Consider the following 21274-nt stretch of genomic DNA (forward strand, 5'->3'; position numbering starts at 1 on the left):
CAAAAATACCTATGAATATTGAATATTCTTTTTATTTCCGCCGGCCTCAGTAAATCGACGGCTCATCTGATGTTTATGTAGAGCGTGTTGCTATAATTTATAATCGATCCATATCTAAATACAAATTATGTAAAGATGCTCTTAATATCTCTCTCTCTGGCGGACACTTCAGTTAAACACGATTTGGTCGGCCTATCCCTTCGAATGAATCCCCATACCACATCATATACACTCACACCCAGACAAATAATTAAGTTAAGAACACAAGCCCAAAAACTCTCTGGCGGCGGATAAATGGCATCTTTATTGTAAAACAAAACAGTGCATTCCTCTATTTTTAAACGGTAATTCAAATACGATAACTGGTGTATAGGCAAGACATAATCTGTCACAGTCTGGCGTATTATCACATTACACAAAATTAAATGTATATCATATTATTTTCAGTGACATAGCGGAAAATTGGCCTATATTTAGGCTACCGTTTATAACAAATATTGGCACGTTTTTGAGCGATAAAATCAACGGCTCATCTGATGTTTATTTAGAACGTATCTGTTGATATAATTTATAATCGATCCATGTAAATTTTAAAATAAATTTATGTAAAGAGAGGCCCTTCTCTTTCTCCACTGGATTAGCGTTATTAAACCTAACATCTCCTGCTGGCGCGGCGTAACAGCTCCCTGGGCCTAACGCTAATCCGCGGCCTGGTTCAGACACAAAAATAATTTTTATTTGAATTGCCCCGTGTGAGATGATTAAAGAATATTGAATTGAATTGAATTGAATTTAAAGGTAACATTATATAAATAAAAATAACAAAAAACTACGATGTAAACTTTCATGCATTGTCATGAATGTATACATATAGTTCTATCTGTTTTGACCTGATCAGAGAGTTTTAAACGCAAGGCATTGGAATGTTGATCGTTGTGCCTGAACACCTTGGCTTTAACGCCACGGATTACCGTACGCCTTGCGTAGATAACGCTACCCTTAGTGTCTTATTTGTTTATCTGGCTGCCTGGAAGACGCGACCGTTATCGAGGGCAGCACAACTACACTTATAGTTACAATAATTACAAGATATCGGTTGGCGGACAAAACTCCGCCTGGTAGACATTCCGCATGGCAGACAGTCTGCAGCAACATGCAATTGGGATTTTCCATATCAGATAAAATTACTAGGAAACATTAAACCACATACGTTGCAGTTTTAACGAATTATAAAAATAGCCTACAATCAACAGTAGTACAGTATTTAAAAACAACCTACATAGAGGCATAATTCCGATTGTATATACACAGAGCATTGATCGTAAGTACGTTTATTGGAACTCTTTTAAGTAAGTCTTTTTGGTCGACGAGTTTGCATAGCATATGCCTACCATCACTCACAGAAGGGCGTGTCGAATTACTGAAATGACCGTAGCCAATCTATCTTCATCAAAATAGGTCCAAAAAAATATCAACAAAGAATACATCTACTACGAAAAAAAGGACAGATTGTGTGAACATACCGTAAATCTTCTAATTGTAACCCTGGGTGATTATTCCTTGATTGTTTTTTAGGGTGGGATACTATTAGAAGGAGGGTACTATTAGATGTCTGTGAAGTTGGTTACTAGTTCCTAGTTCCTAGTTCCTTATTCAAATTCAATTAAAGGGACATTCACAAATATTTTAAAAAAACTGATTTTAATACGTAATAACTGTCTAATTGAGTTGATATTGCACCAACATGTTAGCCTTGACCTCCTCTACTTCTTCCGGTCAAAGTTTAATAACATTTTATGCATTTACGCCCTCTACGGCGAATAAGTAACTAGCTTTTACGAACGTTATAACACTTGACCTGCTTAATTTTTTCAAAATATTTTGGTATGAATCGATCACCCTTGACCTACTCTGCCATTTGCCACTCCAGTTCCGCGAACTTTTTTGCGTCTACGCCCTCTACGGCGAATAAGTAACTGGCTTTACGAACGTTATAACACTTGACCTACTTAATTTTTTCAAAATATTTTGGTATGGATCGATCACCCTTGACCTACTCTACCATTTGCCACCCCAGTTCCGCGAACTTTTTTGCATCTTCGCCCTCTACGGCGAATAAGTAACTGGCTTTACGAACGTTATAACACTTGACCTGCTTAATTTTTTCAAAATATTTTGGTATGAATCGATCACCCTTGACCAACTCTACCTTTTGCCACTCCAGTTCCGCGAACTTTTTTGCGTCTACGCCCTCTACGGCGAATAAGTAACTGGCTTTACGAACGTTATAACACTTGACCTACTTAATTTTTTCAAAATGTTTTGGTATGGATCGATCAACCTTGACCTACTTTACCATTTGCCACCCCAGTTCCGCGAACTTTTTTGCATCTTCGCCCTCTACGGCGAATAAGTAACTGGCTTTACGAACGTTATAACACTTGACCTGCTTAATTTTTTCAAAATATTTTGGTATGAATCGATCACCCTTGACCTACTCTACCATTTGCCACTCCAGTTCCGCGAACTTTTTTGCGTCTACGCCCTCTACGGCGAATAAGTAACTGGCTTTACGAACGTTATAACACTTGACCTACTTAATTTTTTCAAAATGTTTTGGTATGGATCGATCAACCTTGACCTACTTTACCATTTGCCACCCCAGTTCCGCAAACTTTTTTGCATCTTCGCCCTCTACGGCGAATAAGTAACTGGCTTTACGAACGTTATAACACTTGACTTACTTAATTTTTTTTAAATAGTTTGGTATGAATCGATCACCCTTGACCTACTCTACCATTTGCCACCCAGTTCCGCGAACTTTTTTTGCGTCTACGCCCTCTACGGCGAATAAGTAACTGGCTTTTACGAACGTTATAACACTTGACCTACTTAATTTTTTCCAAATAGTTTTTGCATCGACGCCCTCTACGGCGAATAATTAATTTGTTATGGGTAGATGACCCTTGACTACTTTACCATTTGCCAAACTAGTTCCGCGAACTTTTACCTATGTCCTTTTACGGCGAATTCATTTTAGTTTTGTTTTGACTTGTTACGATTCTAGAAGATAATTTCTGAAGCAAACACAAATACAACAGTTTGGTTAAAAACGATAACCACAAGTTATTTATTCCGTTTTATTCATTAACACTTTTCAACACAAGTAAAACATGACTACCTGAAATTAAAACAGCATTGAAAGTAGGCTCTATCGTAGTATATAAACTAAGAACTAATAAATAACTTCTTACGTCAACATGTGACGACACACTGCATAGTCATTCAATACCACCCCACTTCAATAAATGTTATGCCGGGCTAATTTTTCGCGTAATTGCAACAGTTGCAATCGATCCCAATGTAATATCTTTTTAAACTTGCTTACAGTACCCATTTTATAAAAGCGCACAAACCAAATCTGAACTTAAATGTCATTACAGCAACTGTTACTTAAAAACAGTTTACACTACCTTATAACAGCAAAATTAACATATTATTCATTAATACTGTTACCGTTAATATTAAAAAGCGCACAATATTCATTGAGTGATAATAGTCGTTTAAACACAATATACAGTAATAATTTCTTTCAAAACTGTCAAAAGCAATTTTTTTTCCCATTGCATTTTGTTTCCTAGGTAATATGATGTAGGAAGATAATTGTATCTAAATGTTAAGCATCACATTAAGTTGTTTAAATGGTGTTCTTACGCATATCGTTTATGGCATAAATGTCTTTTATTATAAAATCTATAAATTACTAAATGTTTTACCACTGTAGACCTAGAATGTTTGAACAAATCTCTGAATTAAAAATCACCCACATAGGCCTACAATGACATCATCTTACAGTACCCATCTATAAGCGCACAAAAAAAACAAAGCTGAACTAATGTTTTTTTTTTTCAAATGTCATTACAGCAACTGTTACTTAAAAACAGTTTACACTACCTTATAACAGCAAAATTAACATATTCATTAATACTGTTACTGTTAATATTTAAAAGCGCACAATATTCATTGAGTGATAATAGTCGTTTAAACACAATATACAGTAATATTTTTAAAACTATATTTGTAGTACCCGTCTATATCTCACAAACTAAACAATTGGGTGAAATAGCCACTAATGTGGATTTTTTAAATTTCATGATATCAACTGTTACCTGAAACATATTCATTAATAATCCTTTATTAATTAACAATTCAAGCGCACATTAGTCCTTGAGTGATAATAGTCGTTTTAAACACAATACAAACAATATTTTTTAAACTATACTTTCTACAGTACCCGTCTATAGCGCACAAAAATAAATGTTGAAATAATGTTTTTAAAAAATACCTGAAAACGGTTTAGGCTAATAGACTTTATAATATCAAAATTAAGATATTCATTAATAATCCTTTAACCATTAATATTGCCAATTAAAAAGCACATATTCTTCCATGAGGTATAAAAGTTGTAAAGAGAATACAACAATTTTGATCGAAAGTAATTTTTTTAACTAAGTTGTTTTACCTAATACATTACCCATTATAGTGTACAAAGAAAACAATTATGTGAAATAATGTTATTCATACCAAATTAATTTGAAAAAATTAAGTAGGTCAAGTGTTATAACGTTCGTAAAAGCCAGTTACTTATTCGCCGTAGAAGGCGTAGACGCAAAAAAGTTCGCGGAACTGGGGTGGCAAATGGTAGAGTAGGTAAAGGGTGATCGATTCATACCAAAATATTTTGAAAAAATTAAGTAGGTCAAGTGTTATAGCGTTCGTAAAAGCCAGTTACTTATTCGCCGTTGAGGGCGTAGACGCAAAAAAGTTCGCGGAACTGGGGTGGCAAATGGTAGAGTAGGTCAAGGGTGATCGATCCATACCAAAAAATTTTGAAAAAATTAAGTAGGTCAAGTGTTATAACGTTCGTAAAAGCCAGTTACTTATTCGCCGCTGAGGGCGTAGACGCAAAAAAGTTCGCGGAACTGGGGTGGAAAATGATAGAAAAGGTCAAGGGTGATCGATCTATACCAAAATATTTTGAAAAAATTAAGTAGGTCAAGTGTTATAACGTTCGTAAAGCCAGTTACTTATTCGTCGTAGAGGGCGTAGATGCCAAAAAGTTCGCGGAACTGGGGTGGCAAATGGTAAAGTAGGTCAAGGGTGATCGATTCATACCAAAACATTTTGAAAAAATTAAGTAGGTCAGGTGTTATAACGTTTGTAAAGCCAGTTACTTATTCGCCGTAGAGGGCGTAGACGCAAAAAAGTTCGCGGAACTGGGGTAGCAATTGGTAGAGTAGGTCAAGGGTGATCGATCCATACCAAAATATTTTGAAAAAATTAAGTAGGTCAAGTGTTATAACGTTCGTAAAGCCAGTTACTTATTCGCCGTAGAGGGCGTAGACGCAAAAAAGTTCGCGGAACTGGGGTGGCAAATGGTAGAGTAGGTCAAGGGTGATCGATCCATACCAAAATATTTTGAAAAAAGGAAGTAGGTCAAGTATTATAACGTTCGTAAAAGCTAGTTACTTATTCGCCGTAGAGGGTGTAAATGCATAAAATGTTATTGAACTTTGACCGGAAGAAGTAGAGGAGGTTAAGGCTAACATGTTGATGCAATAACAAATCAATTAGACAGTTATTACGTATTAAAATCTGTTTTTAAAAATATTTGTGACTGTCCCTTTAATTGAATTTGAATAAGGAACTAGGAACTAGGAACTAGTAACCAACTTCACAGACATGTACTATTAGAGTAGTGTGTTATGTCTGTGAAGTTGGTTACTAGTTCCTAGTTCCTAGTTCCTTATTCAAATTCAATTAAAGGGACAGTCACGTCACAAATATTTTTTAAAACAGATTTTAATACGTAATAATTGTCTAATTGAGTTGTTATTGCATCAACATGTTAGCCTTGACCTCCTCTACTTCTTCCGGTCAAAGTTCATTAACATTTATTAATTTACACCCTCTACGGCGAATAAGTAACTAGCTTTTACGAACGTTATAACACTTGACCTACTTCCTTTTTTCAAAATATTTTGGTATAGATCGATGACCCTTGACCTACTCTAGCATTTTCCACCCTAGTTCCGCGAACTTTTTTGCATCTACGCCCTCTACGGCGAATAAGTAACTGGCTTTACGAACATTATAACACTTGACCTGCTAAATTTTTTCAAAATATTTTGGTATGAATCGATCACCCTTGACCTACTCTACCATTTGCCACTCCAGTTCCGCGAACTTTTTTGCATCTACGCCCTCTACGGCGAATAAGTAACTGGCTTTACGAACGTTATAACACTTGACCTACTTAATTTTTTCAAAATGTTTTGGTATGGATCGATCACCCTTGACCTACTTTACCATTTGCCACCCCAGTTCCGCGAACTTTTTTGCATCTTCGCCCTCTACGGCGAATAAGTAACTGGCTTTACGAACGTTATAACACTTGACCTACTTAATTTTTTCAAAATATTTTGGTATGAATCGATCACCCTTGACCTACTCTATCATTTGCCACCCAAGTTCCGCGAACTTTTTTGCATCTACGCCCTCTACGGCGAATAAATAACTGACTTTTACGAACGTTATAACACTTGACCTACTTAAATTTTTCAAAATGTTTTGGTATGGATCGATCATCCTTGATCTACTTTACCATTTGCCACCCCAGTTCCGTGAACTTTTTTGCATCTACGCCCTCTACGGCGAATAAGTAACTGGCTTTACGAACCTTATAACACTTGACCTGCTTAATTGTTTCAAAATATTTAGGTATAAATCGATCACCCTAGACCTACTCTACTAATTGCCACCCCAGTTCCGCGAACTTTTTTGCGTCTACGCCCTCTACGGCGAATAAGTAACTGGCTTTACAAACGTTATAACACCTGACCTACTTAATTTTTTCAAAATGTTTTGGTATGGATCGATCACCCTTGACCTACTTTACCATTTGCCACCCCATTTCCGCGAACTTTTTGGCATCTACGCCCTCTACGGCGAATAAGTAACTGGCTTTACGAACGTTATAACACTTGACCTACTTATTTTTTTCAAAATATTTTGGTATGGATCGATTACCCTTGACCTACTCTACCATTTGCCACCCCAGTTCCGCGAACTTTTTTGCATCTACGCCCTCTACGGCGAATAAGTAACTGGCTTTACGAACGTTATAACACTTGACCTACTTAATTTTTTCAAAATATTTTGGTATGGATCGATCACCCTTGACCTACTCTATCATTTGCCACCCCAGTTCCGCGAACTTTTTTGTGTCTACGCCCTCTACGGCGAATAAGTAACTGGCTTTTACGAACGTTATAACACTTGACCTACTTAATTTTTTAAAAATATTTTGGTATGAATCGATCACCCTTGACCTACTTTAACATTTGCCACACCAGTTCCGCAAACTTTTTGGCATCTACGCCCTCTACGGCGAATAAGTAACTGGCTTTTACGAACGTTATAACACTTGACCTACTTAATTTTGTTGGGGGGTGGCAAGTGGTAAAGTAGGTCAAGGGTGATCGATCCATACCAGAACATTTTGAAAGAATTAAGTAGGTCAAGTGTTATAACGTTCGTAAAAGCCAGTTACTTATTCGCCGTAGAGGGTGTAAATGAATAAAATGTTAATGAACTTTGACCGGAAGATGTAGAGGAGGTCAAGGCTAACATGTTGATGCAATAACAACTCAATTAGACAATTATTACGTATTAAAATCTGTTTTTAAAAATATTTGTGACGTGACTGTCCCTTTAATTGAATTTGAATAAGGAACTAGGAACTAGGAACTAGTAACCAACTTCACAGATATGTAGTATGTTACTATTACTAATCTTAAATTAGGCACCTGAAAATAATAACCCACCCTAAATTTTCCGATCAGCAACTCATAGCAAAATAATAAACAGTACGAATAAACAAATTTGGTTGAACTCCTAACTTTATTTTATAAACTCAAAAACACTCAACCCCCCACCCCCCTCCATAAATAAAAGCGTTTTTATTTTGAAATGTTATAGTGTACAGTTTAAAGAATTTATTTGACCAAATAAATGCATCGGTAGCCGATCACAGTTGATTTTACCTTGTCTGATTGGATCCTGTCTGATTCTGTATGTTTTAATTTTGTGCAATCCACTAAGAAAAGATCAAATAAGTACAATGAGTTATGTTTTGGAAATGGGCCTATTCTATATTATAACTTGGATCAATCCATTTTTTTAAATGTAGAGTAGACTGATTTTGTTCATTCACAGCACTATAGTAATAATATGTTGCATTTAATTAGTTCAATTACTGAATAATCTAGGTAGAGCCTCCTATTTTTAATTCATTTTTTAAATAGAAATTATCAATACCGTGTATTTAGAATAAATAAAATTAGTTTGTGCTACTGATATATTATTATGAAACAGATCCAACGTTTGCGAAATTTGACATCAATGAAATGTTACACAAATGTTTTTTTTTTATTTATTCAATTTTAGGCAAATTGCCATGGATAACCATAAGTGAACTCAATCACTGTCCTTCTCTCAAAGGTGGCTCTCCTGTTCACACAACAACATTATACACAAGATGCTCTACATAAACAAATGTTTAGTACTATTAGTAGTACGTAGACCTATTACAAATTCAGACCCTGACCGTATATAATAACCTGTACTGTATAATATTATTTGTCTATAGTTCACACAGTTTATCAAATACCAGTATACGTAATAACAATACGAGTAACTGACGGTCTACTACACTGTAGTTACAATAAATTACAAGGTATCGGTTGGCGGACAAAACTCCGCCTGGTAGACATTCCGCATGGCAGACAGTCTGCAGCAACATGCAATTGGGATTTTCCATATCAGATAAAATTACTAGGAAACATTAAACCGCATACGTTGCAGTTTTAACGAATTATAAAAATAGCCTACAATCAACAGTAATACAGTATAGTCCATGGGCCAGGTCCAGTTTTTTGCGAAAGCAGTATCAAATTGGTGGCAAATGCTACCATACATTTTTGGAAAGCTTAATATGTCTACTTTTCAGAAATCCATGATAGCAATGCCAATTGTACAGCTTAATAGTCATTTTTTAGGATTATATAACACCGCCTACGGAAAATATGCAACACAAAATTTTGGGGTAGGGGGTAACATTTTTGCTAATAACTTGGGATTGAGTGAACATATTTGCATTTTCTTTGTATCAGTATGTAGTGTATAGACTGCTTAAGCATAATATATTTTTATAAGTAAATCCAACAATTATTGACGCCATTAGAGGTCAGAGGGTCATTGAACTTTAATAAAAAATGAATTTTTTCTAATATTAACTTATAACTTTCAGTTTTTAACAAAAAAAATACAATAGATGTTATGCAAACTGATGTTTTCATGAACATATAGACCCAATAAACAAGAAAATTGAAGTTAAAGATTAACAAAATATGAATATACTGTGTATTATAAAGAAATTTGTTGTTTTTAGTAATTTGTAATCGTTTACAATTATGGGGTAGGGGGTAACATTTTTGCAAATAATTTACAATTTAGTTAACCGATTTGCATTTTCTTGCTATCAGTATGTAGTGTATAGATTGCGTAATTGAAATATACTTTTTAAAAATGAATCCCGCATTTATTGACATCTTTAGAGGTCAAAAGGTCACTGACCTTTAATCAAAAATGCAATTTCTTCTAAAATAGCCTATGAATTTCAATTTTAAACACAAAAATACAAGAAATCTTATGCAAACTAATGTTTTCTTAAACCTATAGACACAATAAATAAGAAAATTGAAGTTAACATTTTTTCAAAAATGAATATGCTGTTCATTATAAAGAAACTTGTTCGTCATTAGTAATTTGTGACAATTATGGGGTAGGGGATAACATTTTTGCAAATAACTTAAGATTTAGTTAACAGATTTACATTTTCTTGTTATCATTATGTAGTGTATGGATTTCTTTATTGTAATATGCTTTTAAAAAATTAATCCAACATCTATTGATGCCTTTTAGAGGTCAAAGGTCAATTACCTTTAATCAAAAATGCAATTTCTTCTAAATTAACTTTAAATTTCAATTTTAAACACAAAAATATATAAAGATCTTATGTTAATGTTTTCCCAAACCTATAAACACAATGAACAAGAAAATTGAAGTTAAACAAACAAATATTCTGTGAATTTATGAGGACATTCTGTCTGTTAATAGTAATTTCTTATTAACAATTATAGGGTAAGGGGTTACATTTTTCCTAATAACTTTGTATTTAGTGATCACATTTGCATTTTTTTGGTATTAATATGTACTGTGTAGGTTGCTTAATTGTTATATTCATTTTGAAAAAAATAAAACGTAACATATTGACATCTTTTTAGGTCAAATGGTCATTAAACATTTAAAAAAATGCAATTTCGTCCAAATTTACATTAATAAAGTTTCAATATGTAACGCAAAAATACAACAAATCTAATACAAACTTTTTTTAAAACCTATAAAGACAATGGACAAGAAATTGAAGTTAAAGATTAAAAACAAATAAACATGTGTACAGTAATAATATTAAGAATTGTGACCGTATTAGTAATTTGTAATTATTCAAAATTATGGGGTAAGGGGTAACATTTTTGCTAATAACTTTGAATTTAGTGAACAGATTTTGCATTTCTTGGTACCAATAAGTAGTATATCAACTGTTTAATTGCTATATATTAAAACATTATCAAATTGTTATTACCAATAGATTTATGTGGTTTTTATTTTATTAAACCTATAGAAAAATATTCACCGTTTAGTATTGTTATAGGTTACGAAATAACATGTCTTTTTGGAGGGTATACATTATTTGATTTATTATTAATTAAAAATATCGTTGATGTTTCATTGTTATTACATATTGATAATAATAAACATATCCAGCTTCTGTGTTGTAAATTGTTTTTTATAATTTACATATTCCAAACATTCAATTGTCTATAGTAATCATAGAAATGACAATTGTTTAGATTACCAATTATATCTGTAATTGATCTGTATTTGTAAATGATAAGATATTCTAAGGTTATAAATGTTCATCTGGTCTGCAAATGCAAATTAGGTAGTTTTCTTCTTTTTCTTTAAAACAAAACTGTTATGGTATTGTAATATTACAGGACAATAACATTTTCCTTCATCTTGATTTAAAGAAAACAGTTAGTTTATTCAAACTCATTAATATGTCAATTTTTTAGATTTTCATATTAGCTGCAGTTCAGCAATTCACATTTACTAGGAAATTTACACTACAGCCTCAGAGACCAGTGGAGCTTCCACGTTTGAAAGAACTGGGTATCTCTCTGTATTCATATCTCAGTTTGAATTATATTGGAGGATAACTCTGACACAACCACCTAAAGTTAGGTGAGAAGATCCAGTCAATGCAATTTACACAGGAAGGAAAAATCATATCTGGTATCTTCAGAAGAGACTGTCATGTATACTTTACATTTTCTTCATTGATCACAGACGCCACTGAGCCAAATAGTGTTTCTATCCATTGTTGGATGCCCTTCACATCTCTAGAGAATACAGACTGAAGACTATAACGTGCTGTACCAGGGTACTTGGTTCTAGTATTTTTGTCAGCTTTTTCATAACATTTTAAAAGATATTAGCGGTAACATTGATCAAAATCGGAAAACTTGCAAAGTATCACATTCCAAAATGTCAAGGAACATTGCACAAGATCATACTTCATTTTGCGATAACAAAATCATGTCTTTTTAAGATTTCCATATATACCCAGTTGTTTTAAATGATGTAGGCTCCACTGGAATTTGACGATGTAATATAATAGAATTAATTCCTAGAAAGTGTGAATTGCTAAACTGCAGCTGATATGCAGATCTGAAACATTTACCTATTGTTAATGAGTTCATTTTTGTAAACCAAGATACAGGAAATTGTCAGATGAACATTTATAGAAAAGAATATCTTTTAAATACAAATTTAATTGGTAGGCCCTAGTGACATTTTTAAAATTACTATATAAGTCGATTAATTCATTTAAAGTACAAAATGTAAAATAATAACAATTTACACAGTATAGCCTAAAAACTAGAGCAGCAGCGTGAAAATAACCAAATACCCTATCAAAAGTAGTGGAGCTGTAGCTTGGTGGTTAACGTGCTTGCCTTCCAATCCCAAGGTCCAGGGTTCAATCCTGACCTAGTGCCAGGGTTGTAACTCACAACTCTTTCAACTCCACTTCTTCACGATAAATTATAAAATAGTTTATCCATCCTGTAATTTCACGATGAAATAAATGTTTTTATAAAGCTCCATATCCTCATATTAAAACAAAATCATTAATTTTTTTTTTTCAATAAATAAAATAATGTATACCCTCCAACAAGTCATGCATAATGTTATTTTGTACCCCACAACAACACTAAATACTACAATTTTTCAATTTGTCTACAGGCTTTAAATAAAACTACACAGCCACTATTGGTAATATTATTTGAGATCAAAATGTTGCATAATTTTTTGATATAACAATTTTTAATTAAACAGTTTATACAGTACCCTACTTATTGTTACCAAGAAATGCAAAAATGTTACCCCTTACCCCATCATTTTTAAGGATTACAAATTACTAATACGGTCAAAATTCTTCATATTGTTAGGGCCTATACATGTTTATTAGTGTTTAATCTGTAACTTCAATTTGTATTTGTACATTGTCTGTATAGGTTTAAAAAAAACACCAGTTTGTAATAGATTTCTGGTATTTTTGTGTTTAAAATTGAAACTTTATTCATGTTAAATTTTGACGAAATTGTATTTTTTGCTAATGTTCAATGACCCTTTGACCTACAATGATGTCAATATGTTACGTTTTATTTTTTCAACATGAATATAACAATTAGCCAACCTACACAGTACATATTAATACAAAAAAAAGCAAATTTGATCACTAAATACAAAGTTATTAGAAAAAATGTTACCCCTTACCATATAATTGTTAATAACAAAGTATTATTAACGGACAAAATGTCTTCATAAATTCATAGAATATTTGTTTGTTTAATTTCAATTTCTTGTTCATTGTGTCTATATGTTTAGGAAAACATAAACATAAGATCTCTTATAAGTTTGTGTTTACAATTGAAATGTATAAGTTATTTTAGAAGAAATTGCATTTTTGATTGAAGGTCATTGACCTTTGACCTCTAAAGATGTCAATAAATGTTGGATTCATTTTCTAAAAGTATATTACAATTAGGCAATCTATACACTACATACTGATAGCAAGAAAATGCAAATTTGTTAACTAAATTGTAAGTTATTCGCAAAAATGTTACCCCCTACCCCATAATTGTAAACGATTACAAATTACTGAAAACGAACAAATTTCTTCATAATACATAGAATATTCATTTTTTGTTAATCTTTAATTTCAATTTTCTTGTTTATTGGGTCTATATTTTCATGAAAACATCTGTTTGCATAATATCTATTGTATTTTTTTTGTTAAAAACTGAAAGTTATAAGTTAATATTAGAAAAAAATTCATTTTTTATTAATTAAAGTTCAATGACCTTCTGACCTCTAATGTCATCAATATTTGTTGGATTAACTTAGAAAAATATATTACGCTTACGCAGTCTATACACTACATACTGATACCAAGAAAATGCAAATATGTTCACTCAATCCCAAGTTATTAGCAAAAATGTTACCCCCTACCCCATTATTGTCAATGATTACTGATGACGAACAAGTTTCTTTATAATGCACAGCACATTCAATTTTGAAAAAATGTTAAATTCAATTTTCTTATTTATTGTGTCTATAGGTTTAAGAAAAAATTAGTTTGCATAAGATTTCTTGTATTTTTGTGTTTAAAATTGAAATTTATAAGCTAATTTAGAAGAAATTGCACTTTTGATTAAAGGTCAGTGACCTTTTGACCTCTAAAGATGTCAATAAATGCGGGATTCATTTTTAAAAAGTATATTACAATTAGGCAATCTATACACTACATACTGATAGCAAGAAAATGCAAATCTGTTAACTAAATTGTAAATTATTCGCAAAAATGTTACCCCCTACCCCATAATTGTAAACGATTACAAATTACTAAAAACAACAAATTTCTTCATAATACACAGTATATTCATATTTTGTTAATCTTTAACTTCAATTTTCTTGTTTATTGGGTCTATATGTTCATGAAAACATCAGTTTGCATAACATCTATTTTATTTTATTTTTTTTAAACTGAAAGTTATAAGTTAATATTAGAAAAAAATTCATTTTTTATTAAAGTTCAATGACCTTCTGACCTCTAATGGCGTCAATAATTGTTAGATTTACTTATAAAAATATATTATGCTTAAGCAGTCTATACACAACATACTGACACAAAGAAAATGCAAGTATGTTCACTCAATCCCAAGTTATTAGCAAAAATGTTACCCCCTACCCCAAAATTTTGTGTTGCATATTTTCCGTAGGCGGTGTTATATAATCCTAAAAATTGACTATTAAGCTGTACAATTGACATTGCTATCATGGATTTCTGAAAAGTAGACATATTAAGCTTTCCAAAAATGTATGGTAGCATTTGCCACCAATTTGATACCGAAAAAATGTCTGGCCCATGGACTTTAAAAACAACCCACATAGAGGCATAATTCCAATTGTAAAGTGTAATGATATTACATTACAAGTGACTGAACTTACAGGTTCAACAGGTCCACACACCTTACTGGTATCTAGGTTAGCTATGAATAATCATAGTAACTCAAAAAGGAGCACTACTAAACACTTTGACTGCAGAAGGTGTGCCACAAAACATGGACCAAAATCATGTCCAGCATTTGGTAAAATATGTGACAAATGCAACGGGCGCAATCACTTCGGAAAATGCTGCACAACGAAAACAAGCTACGCAAAGAAACACGCAAAAGATGATAAACACAAATATTACAGCAAAAGCTTTAAAAGAGCGAATGTGGTTGTAGCATCGGAATCGGAATCTGAGGAGGAAACCTTTCTATTGAACACAATTGAAATAGAGTGTAACGCCATTTCAAAACCCTCCCATGGATTTTTCTGTCAACTTGACATAAACAACAACAAAGTTGTATTTCTACTTGACAGTGGGGCAAAAGTTAACATATTGCCATACGCGGAATACAGCAAACTGAACAGCAAACCACTCCTCATTCCCGTAAGTACGCCAGTCAAAAGCTACTCTGATGCTGCTATCCCAATTTTAGGGAAATGCAACCTGGACATTGCGTACAGTAAGGATCGTAAAGGAACATTTGCAGTATACATAGTTGATGACAAATTGACAAATTATAAACCACTATTAAGTGCCGATACATGTTTGCAGCTACAACTAATAATACCAAACTTTGAGGAAGCGTCACTGAATACAGTGGAACGAAACACCACTAACGGCATTCATCATGTACAAGATATTGTAAACAAACACGATAATGTCTTCAAAGGTATTGGGTGCTTACCAAGGAAGTATCACATACACACTGACAAATCGATTCCACCAGTTCAAAGTCCTTGTCGGAAAATACCCTTCAAGATAAGAGATAAAGTTAAAATGGAACTTGACCGCATGGAACAGCTTGGTGTGATAAAAAAAATTCAGGAACCAACTGAATGGGTAAGCAACATCGTTACCGTGAACAAACGGAATGGTGACATTCGCCTATGCCTTGACCCTAGAAATCTCAATAAAGCCATAAAGCGTGAACACTTCAAGCTACCGTCGAGGGAAGAAATTATGGCCGAATTCACTGATGCTAAATTTTTTACAAAACTAGATTTCACATCAGGATATTGGCAGCAACCTCTCGATGACGAAAGTGCTCAACTAACATGCTTTATTACACCTGTGGGACGTTACATCTTCAAACGTTTACCATTTGGAATTAACTGCGCAAGCGAAGGGTTCCAAGTGGCAATTAGCAACTTGTTGGAAAACATACCACGAGTAAACTCAATGCAAGATGACATCATAATATCATCTAAAACAATTGAAGAACATAGAGACACATTAAGCCAAGTACTTGACATCATAGAGAAGAACGGCATAAAGCTAAACAAACGAAAATGTGAGTTCTGTGTCAAGCAAGTTGTATTCCTTGGTGATTTACTGACAGATAAAGGCATAAAGCCAGATCCAGAGAAAATTAAGGCAATAACAAATATGCCACAACCCTCAACCAAGCTCGAGATGCAACGATACTTAGGCATTGGTCACATACCTAGCAAAGTTCGTACCAGACTTATCAAACATAACTGCTCCCCTAAGAGAGTTGACGAAAGATAACGTAGTCTGGGTATGGCAAACATCCCAAGATAATGCTTGGAGATAAGTTAACAAGCTGCTGACAACTGCGCCAGTTTTGCAATTCTATGATCCAAACAAGCAATGCAAAGTCAGTGCGGATGCATCAAAGGATGGCATCGGAGCTGTTCTACTCCAACAGCACAATAATAGATGGGCGCCAATAGCATATGCCTCAAGAGCAATGACCTCAGCAGAAACAAGGTACGCACAAATTGAAAAAGAGTGCCTAGCCACAATGTTTGCATGTGAAAGATTCCACCAATTTCTTTATGGACAATCAGTTATATGCGAGACTGATCACAAGCCACTTGTATCAATTTTCTCGAAACCACTAGCGGATGGACCTCTGCGTCTACAAAGAATGCGATTGCGTCTGCAAAAGTACGACATAAAGATAATCTATGTACCTGGAAAATCACTCCAAACAGCGGATACTCTTTCACGAGCAGTTGACGCGACAGACCAACTGTCGTCAGAGCAACAATTTAATGATGACATTGATATGTATGTACAATCAATAATTGCAGCGCTACCTACTACTGACAAAAAACTCAAGGAAATTGAAGTTGAGTCTGGCAACGATGAAGCGATAAGAGAACTGAATCGCACAATTCAACAAGGATGGCCTAACAAGCGAAACAAATGCCACCCAGCAACACGAGATTACTGGAATTATCGTGATGAGCTATCAATAAAGCGGCAATCTCGTATTCAAAGGTGATCGAATCGTAATACCTGCTAAAATGACAAAGGACATGCTTAAGCAAATCCATACTGGACACTTGGGTATCGAAAAATGCAGGAGACGGGCTAGACAAGTAATATTCTGGCCAAACATCAACAAGGACATAGATGACAAAGTAAAATCTTGTCCGACATGCCAGAAACACCAACCAATGCAACCAAAGGAACCAATGGTATATGCAGCCGATAACACCCAACCATGGCAAAAAATTGGGGTTGATCTTTTCACGGTAAACAATAAAAATTATATCACATGTGTTGACTATTATTCTCAATACATTGAAGTTCGTCAACTAACAAGTTCATCTTCAGCAGCTGTAATCAACATACTGAAATCATGGTTTGCGATACATGGTACACCATTTGTACTCTTTTCTGATAATGGTCCACAATTCGTCAGTGAAGAATTTCGGAAATTCACCAACGAATGGAACTTTGAACATACAACTTCCAGTCCATATTTTGCGCAGTCAAATGGACAAGCTGAAAATGCAGTAAAGATAGTCAAACGAATTATCAAGAAATGTACAGAGACAAAGGAAGATATATACTTAGCACTACAGATATATCGTGCTACACCACTCGAGCATGGACTTAGTCCAGCAGAAATGATGTTCTCAAGGAAAATCAGATCAAACCTCCCAGTTAATGAGTCAGCGCTAAAACCAAAACTTATTGTCTCAAAGGAAAAGAAGGATGAGCTAAAGCAAAAACAAGCGCGGAACTATAACAAACATTCAAAAACTCTAGAAACCATACAATACGGACAGAAAGTTAGAGTATATGATACAACATCTAAGTTGTGGAACAAAGTTGGAACAATTCACAAATCACTACCTCATAAATCTTATCTTGTGAAATGTGGAATGATATCTATAGACGGAACAGAAGGCACATCATGCCAATACCATCCATTGACAGATATGACAATGACGACTATGACTCGGATGACGACGTACCGGTTACAAATGACAGAAATGGTCAAACTACCGATCAAAACCGACCACGACGTCAAGCCCAACGACCAGCATACTTAGACGACTTTGTTACAGACAAAATATAATGTATATAGATTATTATGCAACGACTTATGAATAATGCTAGCATGTACATAAATAAATTTAAATAACAAGATAAAAATATTTAAAAAAAATAAAATAAAAAATCTAAGTATAATACTCTTGAAATCTTATGCATGAACTATGGATACATAAATAACGGATTTAAAAGAATACTAAGAAAAATTTATTTTAACTTTCAAAAGAGGGAAGATGTAATGATATTACATTACAAGTGACTGAACTTACAGGTTCAACAGGTCCACACACCTTACTGGTATCTAGGTTAGCTATCCTCATAGTCATGACAACCACATACCAGACGTATTAGTAATGATAACTAATGTTTCATAACCACTTGCTATATTGCTGAGCTACAATAAACATCTACCAAACCAAACTAACGTCTTCGTTCATTTATATATTATATTGTTGTGTACAAACAAAGACATAACATCACATAAAGTATACACAGAGCATTAATCGTAAGTACGTTTATCGGAAATCTTTTAAGTAAGTCTTTTTGGTCGACGAGTTTGCATAGAATATTCCTACCATCACTCACAGAAGGGCGTGTTGCAACCGCTAATGTAGAGAACGCCAGCTAATGTCGAAACAACCGTTAATGTAGAACAATCCACCGCTAATGTAGTAAAATCTCCAGCTAATGTAGAAACACCAACAGCTTATGTATTACATAAAAATCAACACGAGCTAATGTAGAAACGGTCAACAGCTTATGTAGTAACGAAAATTGCCTCCCAGCTTATGTAGTTACTATCGCCAGCTAATGTAGAACAATTTTCTGCATGTTATATATTTTACAAAAATGTGCAAATTATACATCGACCTTTACTTAGCTATCAGTCTTTCCACCTCTCGTAAGCAACCAACTTTCTAAAACGACCACACTTAAGCAAGCATATCTGTTTAAGGGAACGCTTCTCATAATCGACCACCTCTCGTAAGGGATCACCTCCTCTCATAAAGGACCGCTTCTCAATCTACCACCTCTCGTAAGCGACCACCTCTCTTAACGACTACAACTCTCGTAAGTGACCACCTCTTTTTAGGGACCACGACCTCTTTCTCTCTATTGAAGGAACGCTTCTCATAATCGACCAGGTGGAAAAGAAGAAAAGATCAAATAAGTACAATGAGTTATGTTTTGGAAATGGGCCTATTCTATATTATAACTTGGATCAATCCATTTTATTAAAATGTAGAGTAGACTGATTTTGTTCATTCACATCACTATAGTAAAAATATGTTGCATTTAATTAGTTCAATTACTGAATAATCTAGGTAGAGCCTCCTATTTTTAATTCATTTTTTTAATAGAAATTATCAATACCGTGTATTTAGAATAAATAAAATTAGTTTGTGCTACTGATATATTATTATGAAACAGATCCAACGTTTGCGAAATGTGACATAAATGAAAAATGTTACACAAATGTTTAGTACTATTAGTAGTACATAGACCTATTACAAATTCAGACCCCGACCTTATATGATAATAACCTGTACTGTATAATTATTACCTCCGCCAAGGAGGTTATATTTTTATTTGTATATAGTTCGGTATATAATTAATAATCGATCTATACATTTATCGACCATACATTGGAAATTACTAAAAGAAACAGATTGTTAAATAAATTAATATGTAAATAGCTTTAAAACTAAATCAACCACTGATTTTCTAATTGTGTTTATTATTAAAGATATACGGTCCTCCAAAAACATGAAAAAAATGAAGATTAATAAAAAAAAAAAGACTTAATAAAGTTAATCACTTTGGTAAAAAAATAATGTTTTCACTTACAAAATGACAAAATAATTTCAACCAAAAACCCATTAACATTGACAAAAATGTTCACCAAAAACATTTAAAACAATTATTTTTGCAAGGGGACAACATATCTTTACCGCTAATTTATTAACATTTCTAGTCAAAAGTTACTGCAGTACATTTAACCAGGTTAAAGAGTAAACAGTAACAGTAATCTAGGTTAGGTTATCTAGTAAATACAATTTGATCTCTGACTTGATGTATAATTTTTTTTTTTCATCTTTTTATTTTTGATTTTATTCATTTATTTAATCTTAGAAATAGAAAAACAATCAGATGGATTCTTAAAGTTAATGGTCAGAGATGTCTTAAGAGATTTTTTTAGAAGATAACAACAGTAAAAAGATGCAGAATCAAGGGAAGATTTCCATAGTGAAGACTGAGCCAACAAACATTATAAAGATGCAGAACCAAGGGAAGATGCAGAATCAAGGGAATCTTATGATGCCAAACCAAGGGATGATTTCCACAGTGAAGACTGAGCCAACAGACATTGTGACATTGACAAGCACTGGCCAATCTGCAGTAGTACGAGATGGAAAGCAAGTTATGATTTCAACTCCACAAGGAATATCTCAGAGGCAACTGTTCAACCCGCCTCAACATCTTCAGTTCCAGAGTCAACAGGTTATACGTCCAAAGCAACCACCTAATATTTCAATAACGTCTAAACCACAGTCATTGCAACCCAGAATAACACAAACTGCAACTACGAGAGCTAAGATAATTACATCTTCACCAAGATTTGTTCAACAGGTGCAAGTGGTTAAAGGAAGTTCATATCAGGTTAGTGGTGACATACTATTAAAACCGGTAAATATAAAAACTTGCTTCTTCCCTTACCAGTTATTTTATTAGTTTGCAAATTTTCTTTTTACTGTGTCACTTTACTGTATATCATTATCACCAATGCTATACTTTTATTACTGTAGCATAAACTGACCTAACAAAAGTGTAAACAATATATTTAAAATTACATGTTTTTATTATTCCATTAGTTGCCATCAGAATCAACAAAAATCTCAAATCTGTTTACTCCAAAGCCTGAAGACTTTCAAATGGAAGAAGGGGCAAAGAAAGATCCCGTATCCACAATAGACTATGCCATCACGTAAGCTTTCTGAAGATAACTGTTATAACTCCAAAATATCTTGTACAGTTTGTTGTATCAGGTGTTGTCTTTTGAGGCAGGGCGGTGCGATCACACTCCCAAGATGCACTTAA

The 21274-nt window shown here is 33.7% G+C and overlaps 2 protein-coding genes across 2 annotated transcripts in view; one reads left to right on the forward strand and one right to left on the reverse strand.

Moving 5' to 3' along the window:
* LOC144838650 (uncharacterized) overlaps nt 1–21274 on the reverse strand; it is a 34808-nt gene that overhangs the window by 1466 nt on the left and 12068 nt on the right. The window lies entirely within an intron of this gene.
* LOC144838649 (uncharacterized) overlaps nt 1196–21274 on the forward strand; it is a 45079-nt gene continuing 25000 nt past the window's right edge. Inside the window, exons 1-3 of the mRNA XM_078694079.1 lie at nt 1196–1321; nt 20309–20836; nt 21049–21161. Of these exons, the coding sequence (XP_078550205.1) occupies nt 20396–20836; nt 21049–21161 (554 nt within the window). The 5' untranslated portion in view covers nt 1196–1321; nt 20309–20395. The remainder of the gene's footprint in view (nt 1322–20308; nt 20837–21048; nt 21162–21274) is intronic.

The sequence above is a fragment of the Antedon bifida genome, chromosome 3 (assembly GCF_963402885.1).
Source record: "Antedon bifida chromosome 3, ecAntBifi1.1, whole genome shotgun sequence".
Classification (NCBI taxonomy): Eukaryota; Metazoa; Echinodermata; class Crinoidea; order Comatulida; family Antedonidae; genus Antedon; species Antedon bifida.